Source organism: Protobothrops mucrosquamatus, unplaced genomic scaffold (genome assembly GCF_001527695.2).
Source record: "Protobothrops mucrosquamatus isolate PMUCROS unplaced genomic scaffold, P.Mucros_1.0 scaffold48, whole genome shotgun sequence".
NCBI classification, from domain to species: domain Eukaryota; kingdom Metazoa; phylum Chordata; class Lepidosauria; order Squamata; family Viperidae; genus Protobothrops; species Protobothrops mucrosquamatus.
The window spans coordinates 754,944-777,449 of record NW_015386430.1 but is presented as its reverse complement, the minus strand read 5'-3'; the positions used below and the strand labels follow the sequence as shown (position 1 = coordinate 777,449).

Here is a 22,506-nt window from a genome sequence, read left to right as displayed (position 1 = left end):
AAACCACTGTAGAAAGAAACTGAAAGGCAAGGATCAGTCTGAGAACTCTAATTCTGTTTGCTTTTCTGGGTTGCTGGTCAGTCAGCATCTTACTCCCTGTGTCGATTTTTTTTCTTTGCAATTGCGTATAGCAGTGTTGTTTTAATTTCCTAGACTGTGAATGAAGAGGGAGTTAAGCTATTTTCCAAAGCGCCTGAAGGAAGGACAAGAAGCAACCTAGAACTAAGGAGAAACTTCCTGACAGAACAATTAACCAATGGAACAACCTGCCTCCAGAAGCGGTGAACTCTCCAATACTGGAAGTTTTTAAGAAGAAACTGGACAGCCTTTTGTCTGAAATGGTATAGGGTTACCTATCTGAGCAGGGGGTTGGACTTGATGACCTCCAAGGTCCCTTCCAACTTTATTATTATTATTATTATTATTATTATTATTATTATTATTATTATTATTATTATTATTATTATTATTATTATTATTATTATTATTATTATTATTATTACTATTATTATTGAATAATATGCCACTACGGATTAGAACAATTTCATGAAGGAAAAGATCTCAGCTATCTGTCATAGAATTGCCCCAAGAGAAAGCCTAATGTCATTGTGAAACTTTACATTTTTGCCATTTACATCTGACAACTTTAATTTACAATTTATTTCCAATTTTCAAAAGTCAACTAGTTCAGACCATGTGCCATCATAACAGCACTTCATTAAAAGAAAGCTCCTGGTGTTATTTTTGCAGCACAACTATATGCCACCCTGTAAGTAGCCAGAGAATGGTTTAGTAGTGTACACATCCATCAGAGGTCATCTTACTAAAAGTCTCATCTGGATGTCACATGAGAGTGTTAAGCACAGGAAACTTACAGATGTTTTTGCATAATTTTGCTTTACCCGATACCATAGGCTCTACAAATAAAGAAATATGTTCACCTTAACAGTTTAATAGCATTTGCAAAAATGGTTCCTATCAAGCTGATAAAAATCCAGCACTAAACTTATAATGCATGATTATATGGATGGATGATCCAAAACATCTGCTCCCTAAAATGTTCTCAGCTCAGAAAATTGCAGCATGAAGAAAGAAATGGAATCAAATGAGAAAACTCTTGCCCCGAGAACATTGTGCTAATGAGCAACCTAAATATAATGATTAGACAAGAACATTGTGGGTACCCTTTATTACATTTATACAAAAGTGACACATGTATTTTTTGTCATCGCTGGGTTTCAGGGTTTAGTGACCGCAGTCTGGAGAACAAATTTCCAGACATTGTTGTCAGGAACTGTGGCTGGCATTTTCAGAGCAAAGTGGTATGCTATACTGCCTTTGAAGATGCCAGCCAAGTTGCTGGTAACATGTTGGGAAATCTGTTCTCAAGACCATGGTCACTAAATCCTAAAGCCCAACTCCCCAAACACTATTAGCTGTAAAAGCTGATTGTATGGAAATGTATTTTTGCTTGAGGGTTACTCACCTTTTTACCAGAAGCCTGAAAGATTTTTATCAAAGAGCCAGAATTCCTATCTGTGCGGAATATGTACACCTACAAAGTTAAAAAAACAACAAAGTAATTGTTTTATCTCCAATATAATTAGATCAACCGACACAATTCATGCATATCAATGTGCCTATCATGCAACACTCTTTTGAGATAAGCAGTGTTATATAAAGTGCAAAAAGGCATAAAATATAGGAAGCCAAAAGAATTAAAGCATGAGATTAAGAGAGAGGGGGGGGAGAGAGAGAGAAGCAATAAAGCAAGTTTATACCAAACATTCATATTGCACTCCATACTATTTTATCCTTATAAACCATCGTTCTTTTCACCATGCCCACATCACTGCTTCATTGCTTCATACATTGCCTTTTGTTCTTAAGTGGCTTTTTCTTTGATGAATCAATCACAACTGTCTCAGGCATCCTCTTTTCCATTCATTTTTTTTTCATATAATTTTTGGGAATTCAATCTTTTATCTCAATGAACTTTTTTACTGGTCACTCATTTTACTATTCAATCCATATTCATTCAGCCTTCATTCATATTATCCTGTTTAAATACATCGTTCTGAATATATTTAACTTGATTTTATGTTTTTCCTGATATATTTAACTTTCATACATGAAAACGACGACACCATTTTATTTGGAGCCATTTTTGTCTATCTCACCATTCATTCTTTGCTGTAGTCCATCCACAAACTACTACATACTATCATTTCACCAGATTTAAATTCTTAAAATCCCTCCCCCCAGTTTCTCATTTCCAACATAAATAAATTCTTCTACTTCCACTACTTTAATATTGATGTACAATTTTCATTCATTTGCTCAGTTTTTCCTGAAAACCACAAGTACTTTACTTTTCATATCATTTTCCTCTCTGTGTTGTACAGTCTAATATTTGCTGCATATCATTCAGGATTATGGTTAAAACAAGGCATCATGACCCAATCTGATAGAGCTCTAATGTCATCACAATCATGCCTTACACGTTTATCCATAAATATTTTGAGCAGCCAAAGAAGATGTCATGTTTGCTGCACTACCTGTTCAATATAGAACAGATGACTTCTTGGCTGCCCTACATACAAAGAAAGGATTCTTTTAAAGTTTCCTTATCAAAATTTATTCAAAGACGATAGGATAAAATTACTGAAATCTCAATCAGATTATTTTCCCATTTATAATTCAATTTATCTCCCAGCTTTCTAAGGTAGAGATGTCCTACACTGGATATTTTTTATTCATGGTTCCTGTCAAAAATGAAGATGATATTATCCTAACTGATAATAGAGGAATGTCCAGCTGGTTAGAATCTGAAATTCTCTTAATAGCTGAATCATTCACTAAGTGTTATATTTATTTTCATAGCTGTCTTTTCCATCATATATTGCTCTTATTAAGCAATCTATTTTAATTCTGTGTTTGAGTAAAACATTTCATACTACCAAAATATTTTTATCACTAATTTATTTCTCAGAGAAAAGGGATATATATCTATTTTTATAGATGTAGATATAATGTATTTATTTATATACATATATAATTATATAATTATATGTTTACAGTATATATTTTTATAATTTATTTATAATTGTATATTTATATATATAATTATATATTTATAAATTTATATACATATATCAGAGAAAGAAATGGAAACTTATCAAGGAGAAATCCAACTTAGAACTAAGGAGAAATTTCCTGATAGTGAGAAAAATTAATTAATGGAACGGCTTCCTTCCAAAAGTTGTAGGTACTCCATCACTGGAGGTTTTTAAGATAAGACCGGGCAGCCATTCGTTCAGAATCGCATAAGCAGGGAGTTGTACTAGAAGACCTCCAAGGTCCCTTCCAATTGTTATTCCATAATCTGTAGAGATGAAAAATTGGTTTGCACGGATCACTCCTGCCATACAGTTTTAATCCCTATCACTTCCTGCACCCTTTAATTAGAATTTTGCCAAACTCATTCCCAGGTACATTTAACAAACTATGTCACGTGGTTTTACATTTACTCTTGTTAGTTTCCCTTTTCCCTAAGGCAGTAATGGCGAACCTTTTAGAGACCGAGTGCCCAAACTGCAACCTAAAACCCACTTATTTATTGCAACGTGCCAGGGCTGCATCAGCATTGTAGTGCTCTCAGGCAGAGCGTGGGAGCGTGGCCCACTGGGTGGGCATGGCCTCTGGGTGGGCATAGCTGTGGTGATCACAGCTGCAGTGGTCACAGCAGACTGGGTGGGCGTGGCCGGGGTGGGTGGGCTGGGACCAGGCTGGCAGGGACCAGTCCCTCGCCATCTCTGGGCCATCTCCAGGGGGCCAATACTTGCTTGCTCACTTCCTGCCCCATTGCTTCCAAACGCCACGTGCTTGCTACTCTGGCGAACTATGCTGGGGCGACGGCATGCATGCCCACAGAGAGGGCTCTGAGTGCCGCCTCTGGCACACATGCCAGAGGTTCGCCACCACTGCCCTAAGGGAAAAGTGATGGCATTCTTCCAACCATCATATATAAATGAACTCATCATGCACACATTAAACAAGTTACTCAGCCTCTTCATAAGCAATTATTATGGCAATCCAAGTTATTAATTCTGATTCAAGATCAGAAACAGTCTGGTAGCATATTTTCCAATTAACAAATTTTGTTAAAACCATAAATTTTTATGAATTGCAGCTCACTTTCTCAGATGCATTCAGATAACAAAGTAAGAACAAAATATCACAAAAGTTTATGTCTTTTCATAAAATTTGTTAGTCATGAAAGATGCTACCAGATGCTATAAGCAAATTATATCCATATAGTCTGCTGTTTCAGTTGCACTTACATTTCTCAAAATATATGATTTCTCTTTCATTTATTTTTATTGGATACTAATACAATATATATTTCAATTCCATTCTTTAACATATCACTATTATTTTTATACTCCTTTCTATAAAAATTTCCTCATCTTAAATCAAAGAACATAGAACATCAGAGTTGAAGGGACTTTAAAGGTCTTCTAGCCAACCCCTGGCCCAAGCAGGAGACCCTATATCATTTCAGACAAATGGAAAACAATCCATTCCACTGGTTGATCTATTGTTCTCACTACCCAGAAATTTCTCCTTAGTTCTAGGTTGTATCTCTCCTTGATTAGTCTCCATCTATTGCTTCTTGGTTGATGTTTTTTTTTTTAAAATCATTTCAGCACTTTTTGTTTTTAATTTTGTCTCCTTGTTTAGTCCTTTTCATCCACTGCCATTTTTTAAAATGTCCATCACACTTGCTTTGCATATTTCCTCCTCTTTTAAGTGTTCCTTCCTTTCATTGAGTATTCACTATAATTCTATTTTTCACTCTATATACTTTATAAAATACCTTTCATTTTTACAGCAATCTTTCTCTTATATAATTCCTCAACCACTTCTTTTTAGTTTTCTGTACTATCATTCTTTCCAATCTGTTCCCAACAGTTTCTACAGGCTCTTTCACTTTCCATTCAGTCTCTTGGTAAATCTATTTATTTTCTAATCGTTTTTCCCACACCCATTATGAACTTTTTCCCCTTGCAGCCATTTTACTGCCATTCTTTTTGTTTTTCATTTCTTCCACAATCATTTCTCCTCAAATCTATCCTTGAAACTACCAAATAAATAAGTTACAATTTCTCATTACTTGTCTCCTTCACAAATTCACTTAATCTTTCATCACAAACAAGCCAATTAATCATAGTTTTTCATTCATGCATATATACTTGGAAAAGTATATATGTGTGAATAGTATCATGCTCACATTTTTTTCAATAAACATTTTTTAACAGAATGCACACTATATATTATTAATTCTTGAGACTCTTTAGTGGACCACTCACTAAAGTATGCTCTGCTCTTTTCCTTATGCATCTATCCATGAAACCAACAGAATTTTTTCCCTCTAGATCTGAGGCATTTAGAATGTTACACAATTTTTTCTCAGACTCTGGCTCTTTTTTTATAATCATTCACTCAAGAACAATATGCAGCCATTGCTTTGTGAAGGATTCTTATTTCATATATATCCACAACCTAGAAGACATCAAATCATATGTTGTCAAACATTTTAGCGCTTTTATTCATAAACATATTTTATTTCTATACATGTATTCTTTAATTCCAAAGGTTTGACCACTTTCATTCAGATTTATTAGATCATTGTCATTTTTAGTTTCATAGTTATATGCTGTCTACTTTTCCTTAACTCATTTCATTCAGTAATTTGTATTTTTTATGATTTACTCCTCTTACATACCAAGTCATAGTCTTCCAAATTACGACTAGCAGATAAGCCTACATATATTAATCTCTAACACCCATCATGACACTGGTTAATTAAAACTTTCACAAAATGTATTTTAGTAAGATGGAGAAGGTTTAGATTAAGTTACTGGGCTTAGTCATTTCCATGCGCCATGCAGCATTCCCTGTTAACAGTAAACACAGTCAAGTTTTATCACAAGCACAACCACATTATATTATGCAAGTTGGAATTCTAATTAAGAGACTATCTTCCATGCCAGGATACTCTTTTTCATATCCCACCAACAAGGAGGTACCTGTAGTGCACTGATACTCACTCAGGATACTAATTACAAAAGTGAGGTGTATTTAAAGACTAAGAATATACTAAACACATTGCATGACTAAGTTTATACATAAGGAGACTGTCTTTCTGGTGTAATGTTGGTAATAATTATTTGTCATATATAAAATATTTTTCTCCAGAAAGCTTTAGCCCCTGAAATATCCTGCTGGTTTATAGATCTAATTGTTAAAAGTACAAAGTAAAAATTACAATTTAAAAAACTGTGATTCACATTTCATAGTAGTCAAATTAGGTGGATTTATGTAGCAATCATATTTCAGGATAGTAACAGCAATCTACTTTACAAGTTGCTGGGTAGACTGTGTTCAAGAAGTAATGATCTTATGCGAGACATATATGAGAGATGTCCACTCAGCAGCAGTTGGGCTATTTGCCCATTAAAGTAAGCCAGAACTTCATATACTGGCCTACTGATCAGCACTTGCTCTTGACCTACAAGATATGCTACTAGATCCTCACAACTATCTTGCTTAATGTTGTAGAGCAGCAATTATACAGTTAGTCCTCCATACCTGGCTGATAAACAGCATTCCTATCCTGGGTCATATATTGCAGTGCACTATATTAAAGATCAAATTCCTTCCTAGACTTGGGGGAACATGTGGCTGACAAAGCCATAACATAGTTTGTTTTTGGCTCTGGATGATGTAGAAATGGAGATCCATGAATATGCCACAGTACAGCAGTAAAATCCATTAGAAAGCAAGGTTTGTGGTTAGCTTCCTGATTTCAACTGTGTACTTAATGAGATGTAAAAACATGGGCTTGTTTGTGGTTTTCCAGTTTAGTTCTATATTATTTTTCTGCCCTGTCTATCTAATTCATGAAAGCATTAAGCAATGGCAGTCAAAAAGGGAGGGGAAAAACCCAAGATCTGACCAAAGGAAACTTTGCTTTTATGCTTTGCTTATCTGCAAAAGTGATTCTGATTCGTTTCAGGCTTGTTAAAAATGATTAAAATAAATTAGAGGTTAAATGCAGTCTTTGCACAGATATAAGGAATGCATATAGTAGCAATTTTTTACACTTTGACTCACTCTAAAGGATGGAAACCTGTGGCTTATTAGGACATTCTTATCAGAAATGTGGAAGTTCCTGATTAAAAAATAAATTCTGCTATGAAAAACCATTATTAATTTGAGTAAGCAATATTGAATTGGGTAGTACAAAGATTCTCTAAACCTTTGGTCTCTTTTACCGCAAACCAAGTGGTCTTCAAATATGATTATATACATGGTAGCAACAGCTTGAATTTAAAATGAATTATGTGATTTTTAAAAAGGGAGGTTTCGCTGCTGCTGCTGCTGCTGCTGCTGCTGCTAGAAAATGGGGTGAGGAGATTCTCAGAACAATGAGAATTGGACCACAGGAGAAGGAAAGACTTGGACAAACTAGATACTATTAATTATCTTCCTTCTGTTACTGGCAGTAAATTCTTTTAAGGAGTGTTCTTCAAACTGCTGCAGCCCCAAACTTCTTGTCCATTTTCTCCTGGATAAACTATGAGCTGAAGTTTGATCAACAACCAAACCTTTCCAACGCCTCCATCCTGGGGAGCTCCTCCAACGACGTCCGTGGTCATCAGCTGAGAGAAGTGACCTGCTGCCACCGCATATCCTGAGCGGGGCATTTTTAGGGTGGACAAGCAGAGAAAAAAAAATGACCGAAAATATCAGCAAAAAAAAAAAAAAAAAAGGAAATGGGTCCTAGGTTTAGGTCATCTATCTGGATAAAGCATTTTTCCCCCTTTCTCTCAGAGTGGAAGTTAGACTCAAGCAAAACACCTTCAAATTCTATGGGAGCCTTACTTTTTTGGAAAAGGAACTCACTGTTCAAGGTTTGAAGTGACAAGCAAGTTTTACCTAACAATAAGATAGTGAAGATATAAGCAGGAGACATGGAAGAACAATAATTTAAGTCAGAAAAGATACCAGAACAGATGATAGTTATTATTAAAAAAAATTAAAAGCAAGGACAAAAAAGGGAAGAAGAGTACTAAAACTGAAAAGCAGACACAAGGTGTAAAATAGATAGTTTCTACCACATTATTAATTTGTTGAATCAACAGAGTATTGTATATAGCAAATGTCAGAAAAACAAGCAACATGTGGAATAAATGGATAATTAAAAGTTTTTCTCTACTTTCCAAAATACTATAACCCATGCTCCTCAAATGAAAATGGATTATGAGACATTAAGTTAAAAAGAAATTATTCACATAAATCCAAGTGGCATAACTCACCACTAAATATAGTGAGTTAGAAATTTGGTTGACTTTACTGAGTCATTAAACAAGTTCATAGTGGTTAATACTGTGACCTGATTCACAAAACAAAAGTTACATGGGAATCCATGTAGCTACAGCTTAAATTGTAACAGAGGTACAGGATTTTAATCACCTTGTACCTTCTGTATAAGCAATGATCCCTCTAATTTCTAATGCTGTTTGTGGAAAGAAACCATTTTTTGTACAACTTTCCGAAATCAAGTAGAAATTTGTGCACCACAATATCAGTAAATTGCAACCACATGTAATAGTGATATGTTAAAAGGTTTACATATTTCTCAGTGAAAATATATAAAATATAAAATATAATAGTATGTGGAAAAAGGGAAGGAATCCAACAAGTCAGTTTGGATTATAAACAAAATAAAACAAAATATACCTGAAAGAGGCAAAATATTTATTTCAAAATGATTTTATTTGCCACTCTAAAATGACACATTATGAGACATGAACACTCTTCAATGTTCAATTCCTTTTCCTGGTAAAACCATTACGTCATACTTGAAAGGCCCCTTGCTCTCTTCACATTGTGAATTACAGGCATTTTACCTGTATTATAAATGTTAACTTTCAATTTTTTCCAAAGAGAAAACACCTATATATTTTTTCTAATCAAAGAAACAAGCAAGCAATAGTCAACTGAAGAAAAGAGGCCCACCATCCTTTCTTAAAAGTACAGATGAGGACTTAACACACAAATAGTTAAGGAAAGCAGAGGAGCACAACTGAGAACTGGACATAAGCCATTAGAAAAATTAACATTTCTCCTGTGAAACTGACTGCATTTTTAAATAGACATTTCTAAGGATTACTAATGAATAATATCTACATTTCCCTAGTACCCTGGCATATTTTCATGAAACAATAAATTACTGAAAAATGACTTCTTTAGGTCAGGATCATTTATTCATTTTCCAAGCATGTTATAATGATTTTAAGAAAGGCCACAGGTTAAGACCAAGACCACATATATATTACAAACTAAATGACTTACCATCAATCTTAGCTTCCCTTTGGGATTTGCAGTTGTCTAAGGGTGCTAAGATTTTCCTGACAGAGACTGTTAAAGCAACTACAAATCCTTGAATCCAGGAGAAGTTACTAGATTTTTTTTTAATGTGTACTTGCAATATTATAATCAAGGCTGGGAGTGGAAGAATTCCTGAATCCAAACTTTCCAGAGTTGCAATTCCTGGAGTTTTCACCTCTTGAGAATTCCAGAGCTCATAGATTACTTATGCATGTGAGTATCAATTTACCATCAATATTCAAGACCAATAACTGTTTTGCTTTGCTTACCTAGATATATGTAACGCTTGGCTATCACAGATTCATCTTTCAGTTTGAAATATGTATTATCAGTGAGATTCAAGACTTTGATCGTTCCTGTCCAATAGTAAGACCCTGGAGCTCCCATGATAACCAACTCCTATCAAAAGAAGAGTTTTGTCTGTTAAATCTCTACAGTCAATGGAAATTAATATTTGAGATTCTGTATGCGAAACTAAATCCAAAAATAGAAAATATACTGAAGTCATAGGAATGAAAGCTCTGAAAATGTAGAAAAGAGTGAAAAGAGAATAATCTACTTCTCTACTATTCTACTCCATCCTAACAAACATCCTTATCCTGCAGGTATTTCGGAAGGCATTTAAGACCTGGCTCTTCCCTCAGGACTTTGGGCCAGAATGAGCAGAATCCGCATGAGATATTGTATACTTTGATCATTTTCACTCTTTATCATCTACTTGGTTTTAATTATATGTGCTACTTTTGTATCTGTTGGTTTTGACATTTTCTTTGTTTCTTCAAGGATTACAGGAAATCTATTTTACCTTTGTCCAGTATCGTAACAGAATTGGGAAATTCTGCCAATGATTCCCTTTGCTACATGCTGCTACAGTCTCCATGTTAGGTACTAGATTCCTCCCCCCACCACTACCTTCCACCTCTTATCAGCTCTAAAACTACAGCAACACAGAAACCACCATAATGGGCAGAAGTTTCTTTAGGATCAGGAAAATCTGCTTGTCTGCTCAGGATAGGTTATGTCTTGACATGAACTGCCCAGATCCCGATCCAGATGTGAACAAAAGAAGGATGGAGCCACCAATCCCTAAGCCAATCACCAGTTTGAACCACAGGGGAAGTGGACAGTTGTTCATCTTCAAAATTAATGCACTTATTCCAAAAAAGTCTTATACACAAACTAGAATTAAACAATTTTTTAAAAACTAAAATGCAATTTCTTGTCTTTAAATTTGTCAGTGAAAATTCACTTTGTATTAGACCAGTCAATTTTCCTTCACAATTACTCTCAATTCATGTTGACTTATTTATATTAAATTTACATGCCACCCATTTCACTATTGAACGATTCTGGGCATGTTAATTCTCTGCATATAATTAAAATGATATATGAAGTCTGTGCTCAAAGTAGCAAGTTTTGGAAGGAATACTGATTTATTTATGCAGAGTACATCATAAATACTAAGGCCTAATAGTGAGAAAAAAGAACTTTTTAAGCCATGCAGAGAGGCCGGGCGAGGCGAACCGGAGACATGACGAACCTGCCTGTGCGCGCGCAGAGGCTGAGGCGCATGCACTCACCTCTGGCTCTGTGCACGCATAGGCAGGTTTGGCATGTCGCAGGTTCGCCTCACCCAGATGCTTCGCACAGTGAGGAGAATGTGCCACTGCCTGACGAAACCAGGCTGGGGTCTGGGCAGCATAGTGCAGGAAATGTGGACTCTCCTGCTGCTCGCAGCGTCTCATCCCCCGGAGTCCACACGTGTGTGAAAAGGGCAAGAACCATTTGCTGGTCTCCTTCAGGGGATGCCTGTTTTTCTCTCTCCCTCATTACAAATATTTTCCTGCCACTCTGCTCTTAACGCTACGCGGCTCTTGTCCAGCAATTTATAGTGGCCTTTCAAGCCATGGCCACCGGCGGCACAGCCACCAGCCGTGCTGGAGGCCTGCCCCCCCTCCCCTTATTCCTTCCTGGGCACAGAGCAGGGGAGGGAGGGAGGGAGGAAAAAAGAAAGAAAGAAAGAAAAAAAGGAAGGAAGGAAGGAAGGAAGGAAGGAAGGAAGGAAGGAAGGAAGGAAGGAAGGAAGGAAGGAAGGAAGGAAGGAAGGGACAATGGGAGGGAGGGAAGGAAGGGACAAAGAGGGAGGGAAGGAAGGAATGAAGGAAGGGACAATGGGAGGAAGAGAGGGAGGGAAGGCACCCACGTCACTCCCACCCCCCTCCACCAGAGACCCACAGATTCCTCCCACATCCCCGCCCGCATCCCCCACAGGCACCCCGCAACCTGAGTGATGAGCTGGCCACACACACCCAGTCATTGACTTCGCTTGTCAAAAAGTTGCAAAAGGTGATCACATGACCCTGGGACACTGTGATCGTCATAAGTATGAATCAGTTGCCAAGCATCCTAATATAAATCACATGATCCTGGGGATGCTGCAACAGTCATAAGTATGAAAAATAGTCATAAGTTAATTTTTACAGTGCTGTTGTAGCTTCGAACAGTCACTAAGTGAATTGTTGTGAGTTGAGGACTACCTGTACTTTATAATTTTTTTCCTTTTTTTTTTTGGTCATCAAGTTTTTGACATCTTGCTAGGCAACTGGTGGTACTGGGATATTGCCTTATCCTAAAAGTGGTACAATGGGTGAAAAGGTTGAAAAGCCCTGCTCTAAGCTGTCTCTATCTCCTCTGGCAGACCAAGGGAGTAGCTGCAGGCCAGTGGGCATGCTGTTTTAATATATGTAAACACAGAAGCAATTAAATGTGCAATATTTTGGTGAGTGGCTATCAGGTACAACCTTTCTCTGAGAAGAAAACAGAATAAGCAGGACTAAGTGCTCCTATATTAGACACTTGCCTGTTTGACCCGGAGACCATTTATCTACATTTCCTGCTTATTGTTAACTGGCTAATGCTTGAGGCTGTGCACTGAAAGTTCAAAGCCACCTTCTGAATGAGGAACAGGGGGGAGAGGGGAGAGGGGGAGTTCAGAGCCTGGGAAAAGAAGCAAGCGTGATACTGCTGACAAGCCAGGAAACAGCTGCTGCTGACATTGCACTGATGATCAAACACTTCATCACAAAGATTGCCACCCATTTCAGATTAACCTAGAAAGATCCCACCAGACTGTTTTTGAACACTATGGCATAAGTTTTGTTTACCAGATCCAGAGTAATTAAACCCATCAGGCCAAATTCAAAGTTGCCTTGAAAATTAGGTATAGTTATCTCAAGAGTTAGACATTACTAAAGCCATTTGGCTGTCATTAAAAAAAAAATCAATGGCCCAGTATCTCAATTGTAATTCAAAAGACTTGTCCATCAATCCAACATATATTTTCTGACTGAGAAGAGCTGTTCAGATTTTTCATACTGAGGTTTTTATTTTTTTTAAAAAAATGATTGAATTTAGGTTGTTCTACATGTAAAATGGGCAGAGTTTCACAGAAATATAGTACTAACTAAATACAGAAGTGGGGGGGAAAAATCCCCACTCTCCACAATGGTCCAAGTTATTTTATTATCAGACTTTGATGGCATGATTTTCAGGAGGAGAGATGGAAGGGTAGGAATGGGAGCAATTTACCTCCTAGAAGTTTCTTAACCCTATTGCCATGCTCAACCCCTTACACCCAAAAGAGAAAAAGGACAAAAAAAACCACATATCCCTTTCATTGATTAAACCATACTTCTAGTGAATTCATCTATAGCCCTCCAGCTGGTGAATGTTAGGAGTAATGGAGGCCTGGCCAAAGGAAACTTAATCATCATTGTTTGTATATAAAAGTGCCAGATACAATCCTGATACATTTAGGAAGTATCCTTTTCTCATCCTTGAAATGCCACTATCACTCAGAATAAGTCATTCATGAAAAAAATGAAAAGAAGTCAAATTATTTTGCCATCATAGCTAGCTACATTATTTTCAAACTCCATTCTTTGAAGGTGGATTCTTTCCAACTATGGGAATGTAGCAACATTGCTGCTGATATCATATAAAGTCCCATCTTTCCAACTGCTTTTTTGCCATTCCTAAAAAGGTCCATTATTCACAATATTCTCAATTTTTATTATTGCCTGTTCACCGCCCTGAGTCCCGTAAGGGAGATAGGGCGGTATATAAATTTAAATAATAATAATAATAACCATCATAATTTCTGATTCTAAAACATTTTAGCTTTCCTACAGGTCCACCCAATATGATAAAAGCATCTTCAGATTGATTTCATTTCCAATATTTGTTGAGATTCTCTTATACATCTTGTACAATTTAATTGGAGTTGAATGCCATTGATACATCATTTATAAAATATATATTCATATATTTCCTCTCTGTAGGGTCAGGCCGCCTTCATTTAGATTTATCTTCATCTTTCTCTTAGTTGTGTACTCACATGATATATCTGTTTTTATTCCTCCATTTCCTCCATTAATTCACACTTTTTCCCATATATTCCTTTTGTGTACCTTCCGCTGTGTACAGGGATTGTGCTTATAGCTCAGAACTGTTTATTTTCATTTTTTGTGACTTGGAGACCACTGTAAGCTTTCTTACAAGACAAATCAACTTTTGACTTTGTGATTTGAGATTAGATTGAATTTGATTATAGAAATATTGTAGTTTTTTTAAATATAAGTTTATTTACATTTGACAATTTATTATGTGTGAGACTAGAATTAAGAACAGAATATGTTGGGAATAATTTTTTTTAGAATGTTGATTTTAAAGAGTACTATTATTTAAATAGAGAGAAAGGTTGTTGTATTGATATTATCTTTGAAATAAAAGAAAGTCAGAAGTTATTTTTGTTATAAATTTGATTTTTTTTGCCCCTTTTACTTTGTTTTGTTATTTCCTGTTCCTTTAACATAAAATTTGTATTTTAATATTTGATTCTGAACTTTAATAAAGATATTATAAAAGTTATGAATGATAGGGTTAAAATATGTATCAGAACATAATATTTGGAATCATATAGGTTGCTATAGTTTTTTATTAAGTGTGAATCCATAGGCTGGCAATAGTATGTTTTTGGCTTGCTAGAGAATGGTATTAATGCAAAAAACACATATGTTTTGCTTTAAAAAAATTGTGCAACATTCTAAATTAATGAAATTTGGGGAAATAATTAAACTGTTGTATGACAGGATTGGATGGGCAGGAATGAGATAAGAATACAGAAAAAGCTATTGGATCATTTGGAGACTGAACAATGAATGGAGACTGCTGAATATTTGTCTAGAGAAAGATCTGTTTCAGGTACATGGTTTAACTTAAGTGTTCTTTTCATACATCTACATGAGAAAGGAATTAACATAAATCTAAAAACATGACTGAAATGAGATTTTATAATGCAAGGTTGAGAAAGTTAGTGAAGAACCAAGGATTATTTTAGATTCTGAATGGGGACAGGCCATTTTTTGACACATCAAGATGGATATTGAGAGAAAGATGAGCATTATAGAAATGAAAAGAAATAAAAAAACAAGACTGAAAGCAGAATGACAGCAGCAAGAACAAGTCCTAAGAAAAGGAGATAGATTAATCTAGGAAAGAGGATGAAGAAAGCAGATGTAGAAGCTTCTTGGAAGAGTATGGAGTTCTTCCTTCTCTGTACATTGCATTGCTAACCCTGAAAGGGAACAATGTGATGGTACGTATGCAATATAATAATGTGTGTATATAATTAATCAAGTAAATCAACATTTAAAAGGCAAACAAACTTTTTATTTCATACTGAAGCCTTCTCACAATTCACACTCACCTCTGTGAAGAAACCTGCTATTCCAGCCTGACATGAACCATGTTCTTCACCATATTTTTTCTTATATTCTAAGGTAGAAAAAAGAAATGAGATGAGAAGATATAAATGCAGTCATGTCAGTCCCTACCAGAAATGTGTGATTCCCAACTCAATAGTCTCTTCCCCTTCTCTTCAATCCATATGTGCTGTCATAAACTAAGACAGTGAGGTTCACCGCAGAGCAAATTCTGGGACATTAGCAAACTTCAAGCTTCTTTGGCAGTTGTCAAACCAAATAACTTTATTCACAGAGGAAAACATGTTTTGGATTTTTTATGATAGGAGGAAGTAAAAAAGCTTTAAACATGCAGAAATACATGGGAAGCTTGATTATTTGTTTACTGAAAATTACAAAGCTAATTGGAGGCTGGCAAAAATACTCCTCAATGAGTTCTTAATGAGAAGGCTAAAATAACCACAATTTTATTGTCTAAAGTTAAAACTCTGCCACTCCTGCTTCCCTCAGTTCCTACTTATCCTCTCTACTGCAACATTTTAGACTGTATGCTTTTAGGCATAAAAAATCCATTTGTGGACTTATCTTAAACCCTACAATGTCATGAATATTGACTGTGCTGTGAATGACCAAAATTATTGCTATCATTATTACATCTTATAATATTAATACTTCTATAACCATTATATTAAACAACAGTCCATTGAACAAAGAAAGATACAAGCAAGTCTTGGGATTTATCAGGCCTGGGGAGAAGAGAAACTTCAACCAACTCTTCCAGTGTACAACACTTTCACCAAGGAACATCACTCAGGGTAACTATAATATGCCCAGTACATGGAACTAGACTCAAATGCAATAGGCTTATGACTGGATTTACCGATTGTCCAAAGCAATCCATGTTTGCTTACTTTGGCCAAATGAGATCTATGAAATTATACTGGCTGGACAACTATGGTTAACATAAGAGCTGATTACAGCCTTGGGGGTTTACTGAGCAAATCACAGCCAAGAAACCTTGGCTGACCATTTTTTTTTAACTAGGGCTACTTGCCATGCGTACCTTATAACACTATTCAGAAGTGACACTAAGCTAGTTCTCATATCTGTTGCTTCAGCACAATAATGGCTCCCAAAGCTACTTTTTACCAGTAATAGAGAACACAATGCACCAAGATAATCCAGGAATTGTATTTCTTCAAAGGCAGAAAACTGTAAATAATCTTTTCAGTTGTTTCTCCTACTCTCACAGTATTATAATCACAACAGTTGTTTGAAGAAAATGAAAATATGTCAAACAATATAAAACCAGTTTTACTGTGTATCTTAGATGCACCATAACAATCTCATGCTTTATTGCTCACAGTCTCAACCAGCGATTTAAATTGGTCTGAGCAGCTTCTGGACTTCATTTTCACATCCCCCAAATAATGTGCTTTTTTGGGAGGGGAGGAAAGCTCACTTCCTGCTTCTTGCAATATGCTCCCAAGGATATGTATGAATTCAGAGAAATGTCAGTGCTTTGGTTTCTGAAAATAGCCACCATGTAACCTAGTAACTCTCTGAAACTGCTAACCACCAACCCACTGCTAAATTTCAAGGAATGAACAGGGAATTACTTGGCAAATTGTCCTATGGGGAACTCAATCTATTCCTTTAGGCAGGACAGACCATAAGAATAATAAATCTCAATTCAGAAACTCTCTGTTCAAAAGGAAAAAAATAGTAAATGGACTGTCAGTACTTCCTTAAATTGGATAAAATATCTTTTAAAAAAGAAAGACCTATTCATTCTACTAAAATCTACAAACTAAAAACCAGTTTAATGTGTATAAGCCAACTTTCCATAAGCTGGAACGCAATAAACCAAAATATCCCAGAAATTATGTAAGTCTGTCAAGGCAGAAAACTGCAAATAATCTTTTCAATTATTTTTCTCACTCTCTCTCACATTATAATCACATTTAATTGGAGAAATGCTCTCAAGATGTGCTGCATCACAAAAATGCAATTAACAGATACTGATGTATGGTTATATTTATCATAAACATTAAATAATCTTAATGTGATTACCAAACCTAAATGTAAATGTTTTTAAAGGTTTCTGTCTCCTATCACCATATGTTAAAGCATACACATTTTAATTACAGTTAAGACCAGCCATACTAAATACACTCAGTGGTTCTCAACCTTTTTAATGCCGCGACCCCAACCGGTCGTAAGTCGAGGACTAAACCGGTCGTAAGTCGAGGACTAAATTGGTCGTAAGTCGAGGACTACCCAACCGGTCATATGTCGAGGATTTTCCCTGCCCGGGAGCGCCGCGCATGCGTGGTTCCGCCCCCTGCGCCGGCCGAGGCGTAGCTTGCAAGCGGCAGAGACGGAGCAGGCCGACCACCAGCTGGCCCAGCCCAAGGGAGGTAAGGCACCAGCCGGAAAAGGGAAAAAAATGGCAGACAAAAAAAAATGGCAGAAAAAAAATGGCGGACAGCCTTGCTTGGCGACCCCCATGAAATGGTCGATCGACCCCAAATGGGGTCCCGACCCACAGGTTGAGAACCACTGCTCCAGAGCTTATTTAGGCATTCAAAGAAGAATGCCAGAATGTTGTAGTGAATAAGGTATTGAACCAGAGAACCATGTTCTAGCCTACCCTCAGTCATAATTCACTTGCTCCCATGCCAACCTATCATGTAAGGTTGTTTGCAGAAAGAGCAAAATAAGAAAAAGGAAACGTTAAACATGCCATTGATATGCATGCAATCAAGATATAAATAAATTGTATCTACACCCACACACCTTCCTGTCCTCTTAAATAGCTCTTTAAAAAACTGTAAAATTAAGATTTGAAATGATTCTGCAACTATTTCCTTCCAACAGAAGGAAGGTGTTGAAGATGGGAGTAGTGCTAGCTCACCTGATTATTCTCATCTTTTTATGCAACATTTAAATGAATTCTGATGCTATTTTAGAAAGTGTAATCATTTAAAAAAAAGACTGTAGCTGGTCTTGTACATTGCATTAAGCCAAAACTTTGTTTGTTGAATTAACCACAATTAATAGCTTACATAACATACAAAGCCATTAGTTATGATTTACAAATTACAATTACATTTATGCATCTCCTCCAGGTATGATATGTATCTGAGTTTAAAAAATAGGAATGTTTCCCACTGAAAGCCCAATTTTTAATCAGGGTTAAGAATGATCTATCAGTTTACATTCTTCTTTCCCTATCTTTTGCCATGTTTGGATGCAAATTGAATCAAATCTCTTATATTGGGATTATCTATGATACAGATGTATGACTACATCTATATCAATGCTTGGTCATTCTAATTTAATCCTTTCTAGGGTTAACATTATCTAATACTGTGACATGGTTAACTCTGATGGAGGAAACAAAAAAGTTCCCTGAGAAATTTCTATAGTGAGCTCTCCATTTCGAAATATTATCAGTACAGAAGAAAATACCATGAGGAATGCTGCAGTGTTGATTGGGGGGCTTTATGCTAATACAGTATATGATTTTGTTTTTGCTGAAAGTAATTCATACAAACTTGCCTTGTTCAGAAAATAATGTTCAACAAACATTGAATATCAACGCTCATGGTATTTTTTCAGTTTCTATCCCCCTCTCAATTTCTACATTTCTTTAATTGTAGTCTCTAGGCCAAGGTACTCAGTTAGTTTCTTAAAGTAGATGAAAAAGGATTATCATAGGAAGGCAGGATCTATTGAATTTAAAACACAACTCTTCTGAGCAATTTATTACATCCATGTCTCTAGAAGATATAGCTAATAAAGCTGAATGTTATTGTATTCTCCCAAAGCATACTTGGCCATTCTCTGTGATGGGTCAGTTTAGCAACTGAGACACATGCCTAGTCCCCAATTTTCTGCCCAGATTCCAGCACAATAAATTGCATGCTAGCCATGCCAAATCTGTCAATTTTCCACTCACTGCTTTAAAGATCTTGAGTCAACCCACTACTATTTTTATAAATATTTCTGGTTGATACCTTTTCAAATTAAGAGTGAGTTACTGGGTTATTTTTCTCAAAAAAAAAACACCTGCATACTAATCATGGGCACATCTACACATATTTGTGCTCACCTCTATCTCTGATATTGCATTTGTAATACAAATTTATACTATATAATCCTTAAAGCAGATCCAATTAAAAGAAGGAAATACTAATCAAGAGAGTCTTCCAAGTGGGAGAATTTTATAATTTTCTTTACTTTTATTAAAGATGAGCTGAATTCATTGCTCCAAACATGGAACTAAAAGCAGACAATTATATTCCACAATGTTGTCTGCAAACAGTGTGCTAATCATCAAAAATATAAAAGGTTACAAATTCTAGGCATATGGTTTCCCTTCTATTTTTCTAGCTTAACTAACTGGCATATGTAAAGAAAGAAAAGTTAACTTATAATGTGTAACATCAATTACCAATTGCAAAATCCAATATAGCTCAGTTCTTGCCAAAAAAAATTCTGAAGCTTTTTATTTCACCACTGTCTCAGATCACATTATGGATTTGGAGAAGAAGCAATCACTGGAAAATCACAGTGCATTAAGGATATAGTCATTCCTAAGCTCTATCCAAAATAAATCCAGTCAGTTTCATTTCCTGTCATAAGGAACGAGAGATTTTTCAAAGGATCTCCAGCTCAGACTACATAGGAAAAGAAGAATTGATCAAGACATTTGTGGAGGAGGGATTTTTCTTGCTGCACTAAATCATGATTTGTTAAATACTCTACAAAAGGAGTTATACATCACATGATGCCATAAATTACGTGAGCACGACTGATATATACATCAAGCTAAGCTAAATCCAAGCAAACCACAGTTTGAGTTAATGCAATCCAGCCCACAATGGATACCTTTTTTTTTTCAAACTAGTCAACTAGTCTTGTCTCTTGATACTCAAGAGACTGGGGGTAAATCACTTCATTTCAATGTTCTTCTCTTCAACTTCTAACTCTCCCAAAGAGGAAGGCAATAAAAAGTACTTTAAAAAATCCCAAATATCCCAGAAAGTATATTCCAGAATTTTTTTCTAATTTGTTAGTCTAGACAGACACCCATTTTCCTTAACTGACCTATCAGATGTCTTGCATTATGAAGTACATAATGCAAGAGTCAAGAGTCACCTAGAACCATAAGATGGGCTTCTTATAAATTTCATAAAATAAATAAATAATTGATGAATTATTCCTTTGTTAATACATAATGAGCAAGGTATGTGACGTTAATTAGACAGTAATATTCAAAACGCAAAAGAGAAGGGTCCTGATAAAATGTATAGTGTGGCCCAAGGAGATCAAGATGGCAAGGGAAATGAGGAGGAAGAGAAGGAGAAGAGGATGAACAGAACCAAAGCAAGGACTGCTTGGTTTGGCAGTTAGACTGCAGTTCTCTGGTGATAAAGCATAAGCTGGTTTTGTATACAGAGTTGAATGGGAAGGATTTCAGACACAACTGAAAAAGCCTGCAGCTGTTTAGTATACAGTTCTTCATTCGGTGGGCAGAGGGATTCGCTTCACTGCCTATGGAATTCAAAACAGCAGTGTCCATGCCACATTAAGAAAATCACTGATTCAAGTCAGACAACTGGCCCTATTTAACAGGTGGTGCAACACTATACATTTACACAAAATATAGAATGGAGGAAAATATACCCTTTAAAATCTGAACATGTAGTGCCTTTTTTTAAACACAATCATTCAAACTCTTGCTCAGGATTTGAACTCAAAAGTCAAATACTGATCTTGCCTTCCAAGGAAGTTGAAGCCCAGCCTTTAACACACTGGAACAGTTGGACAGCAATTACTGTATTGGCCTTCCCCATCCCAGTGCCTCCAGATGTTCTTGGAATTACAATCCCAACATATCTGGAAAGCACAAGTAAACTAAAATTGTCCTCTATTTTTATATTGTAACAGGATAGTAGTACTACAGTTACGTCATAATTTAATTTACAGGATAAAGAGAGCATTCTAAAAGTACTGATTGCCACAACTATAATTAATAGGGGGAATGTAATTATAAAATCCATCACAAGTACTAGCATAGATAATAAAAAATAAATATGCCACCTTACCTTCATAACAAGGCATTAACTTTTTACCATTCAATCCAAGGTTTGGAGGGATGATGTTGCAAAAACCATGAGGAAGGATGTACTCAGTTTCATAGTAGACATTTTTCCAACGATGGGCACAAGCCTAAAGAAAGAGAGAAAACACTTTAAAAATTTTGTTAGTGGTTGGAAATTGTTTTCCAGAAAGTAGTAGGATAAATATCTAGCTAACTGGCAACACCTACATTAATTAAGCCAATCTTGAATTGCAAAGTTAGACCTGATTATTTCTTGGATGTAAACCACAAAGAAATCCCAAAGATTAATTATAAATTGGAGAGAAAGCAATAACAAACTATTTGCATATTGCTGCCAAAAGAACCCTACGCAGATGTGCTCATAAAGTCAGCAGGATTTTAACTAGTCTCTGAAGAAAATTTACATGAGTATGCTTTCTTTATACTATGATTGGGCAAACTTTTTCTCAGATGTGGGCTGAATAGCAGGATTATGAGTAGGTCCATAGTTAAAAGTGGATCCAAACTTTCCTTCTCTTTTACTCCTACAATGCAAAAAAAAAAAGAATGAAACTCTCTTATCAGAAATCACAACCCTTGATCCACAATTTGCTCATTCCAGCAACAGACCATGAATTTCAGGTTCAGTTTGTTGCTCTATTCAACAATCTAATTTTATTTACTGATCTGAGATTAATCCCACAATCCTCCTGATACCCTTAATCCTATATAAAGAACTTTTATGGCAGAATATGGAATACTAAAATGAATTTTTATATAGCTCTCTCCTTTGATAGATAGATGTACATAAGCAACCTTAGAAGAAACTGAACTTGGTTTTTTGCTCTGCCTAACCCAGTTATGATATTTTATTTCATTTTTAATTCCATATATTTGCTATATTTATATATTTTTTTTAAAAATCATCAAATATTTATATTTTTAATGTTCAGTAAGTAGCTCTTTTTCTTAAGTATTGGCACTATAAATGCAAAATACAAACAAACTTTCTCCTGGAAGATGGCATTCCATAGGCAACATACAACATTAAGGTCAAATTTCTACAAATCTCCAGAGGAAACTGGACAAACAAACATATTTGAAGAAAAAAAGGAATATTTAATACAAGAAAAATATAGTTAGCATAAGCCATAGCAATAAAAAGTTCCTTTA

The 22,506-nt window shown here is 35.7% G+C and overlaps 1 protein-coding gene across 1 annotated transcript in view; it reads right to left on the bottom strand.

Annotated features, from left to right (window-relative positions):
• LOC107283778 (integrin alpha-9) overlaps positions 1–22,506 on the bottom strand; it is a 68,049-nt gene that overhangs the window by 31,799 nt on the left and 13,744 nt on the right. Inside the window, exons 4-8 of the mRNA XM_029283294.1 lie at positions 21,338–21,461; positions 15,227–15,294; positions 9,729–9,858; positions 7,674–7,759; positions 1,487–1,555 (exon numbers count right to left, since the gene is read on the bottom strand). Of these exons, the coding sequence (XP_029139127.1) occupies positions 1,487–1,555; positions 7,674–7,759; positions 9,729–9,858; positions 15,227–15,294; positions 21,338–21,461 (477 nt within the window). The remainder of the gene's footprint in view (positions 1–1,486; positions 1,556–7,673; positions 7,760–9,728; positions 9,859–15,226; positions 15,295–21,337; positions 21,462–22,506) is intronic.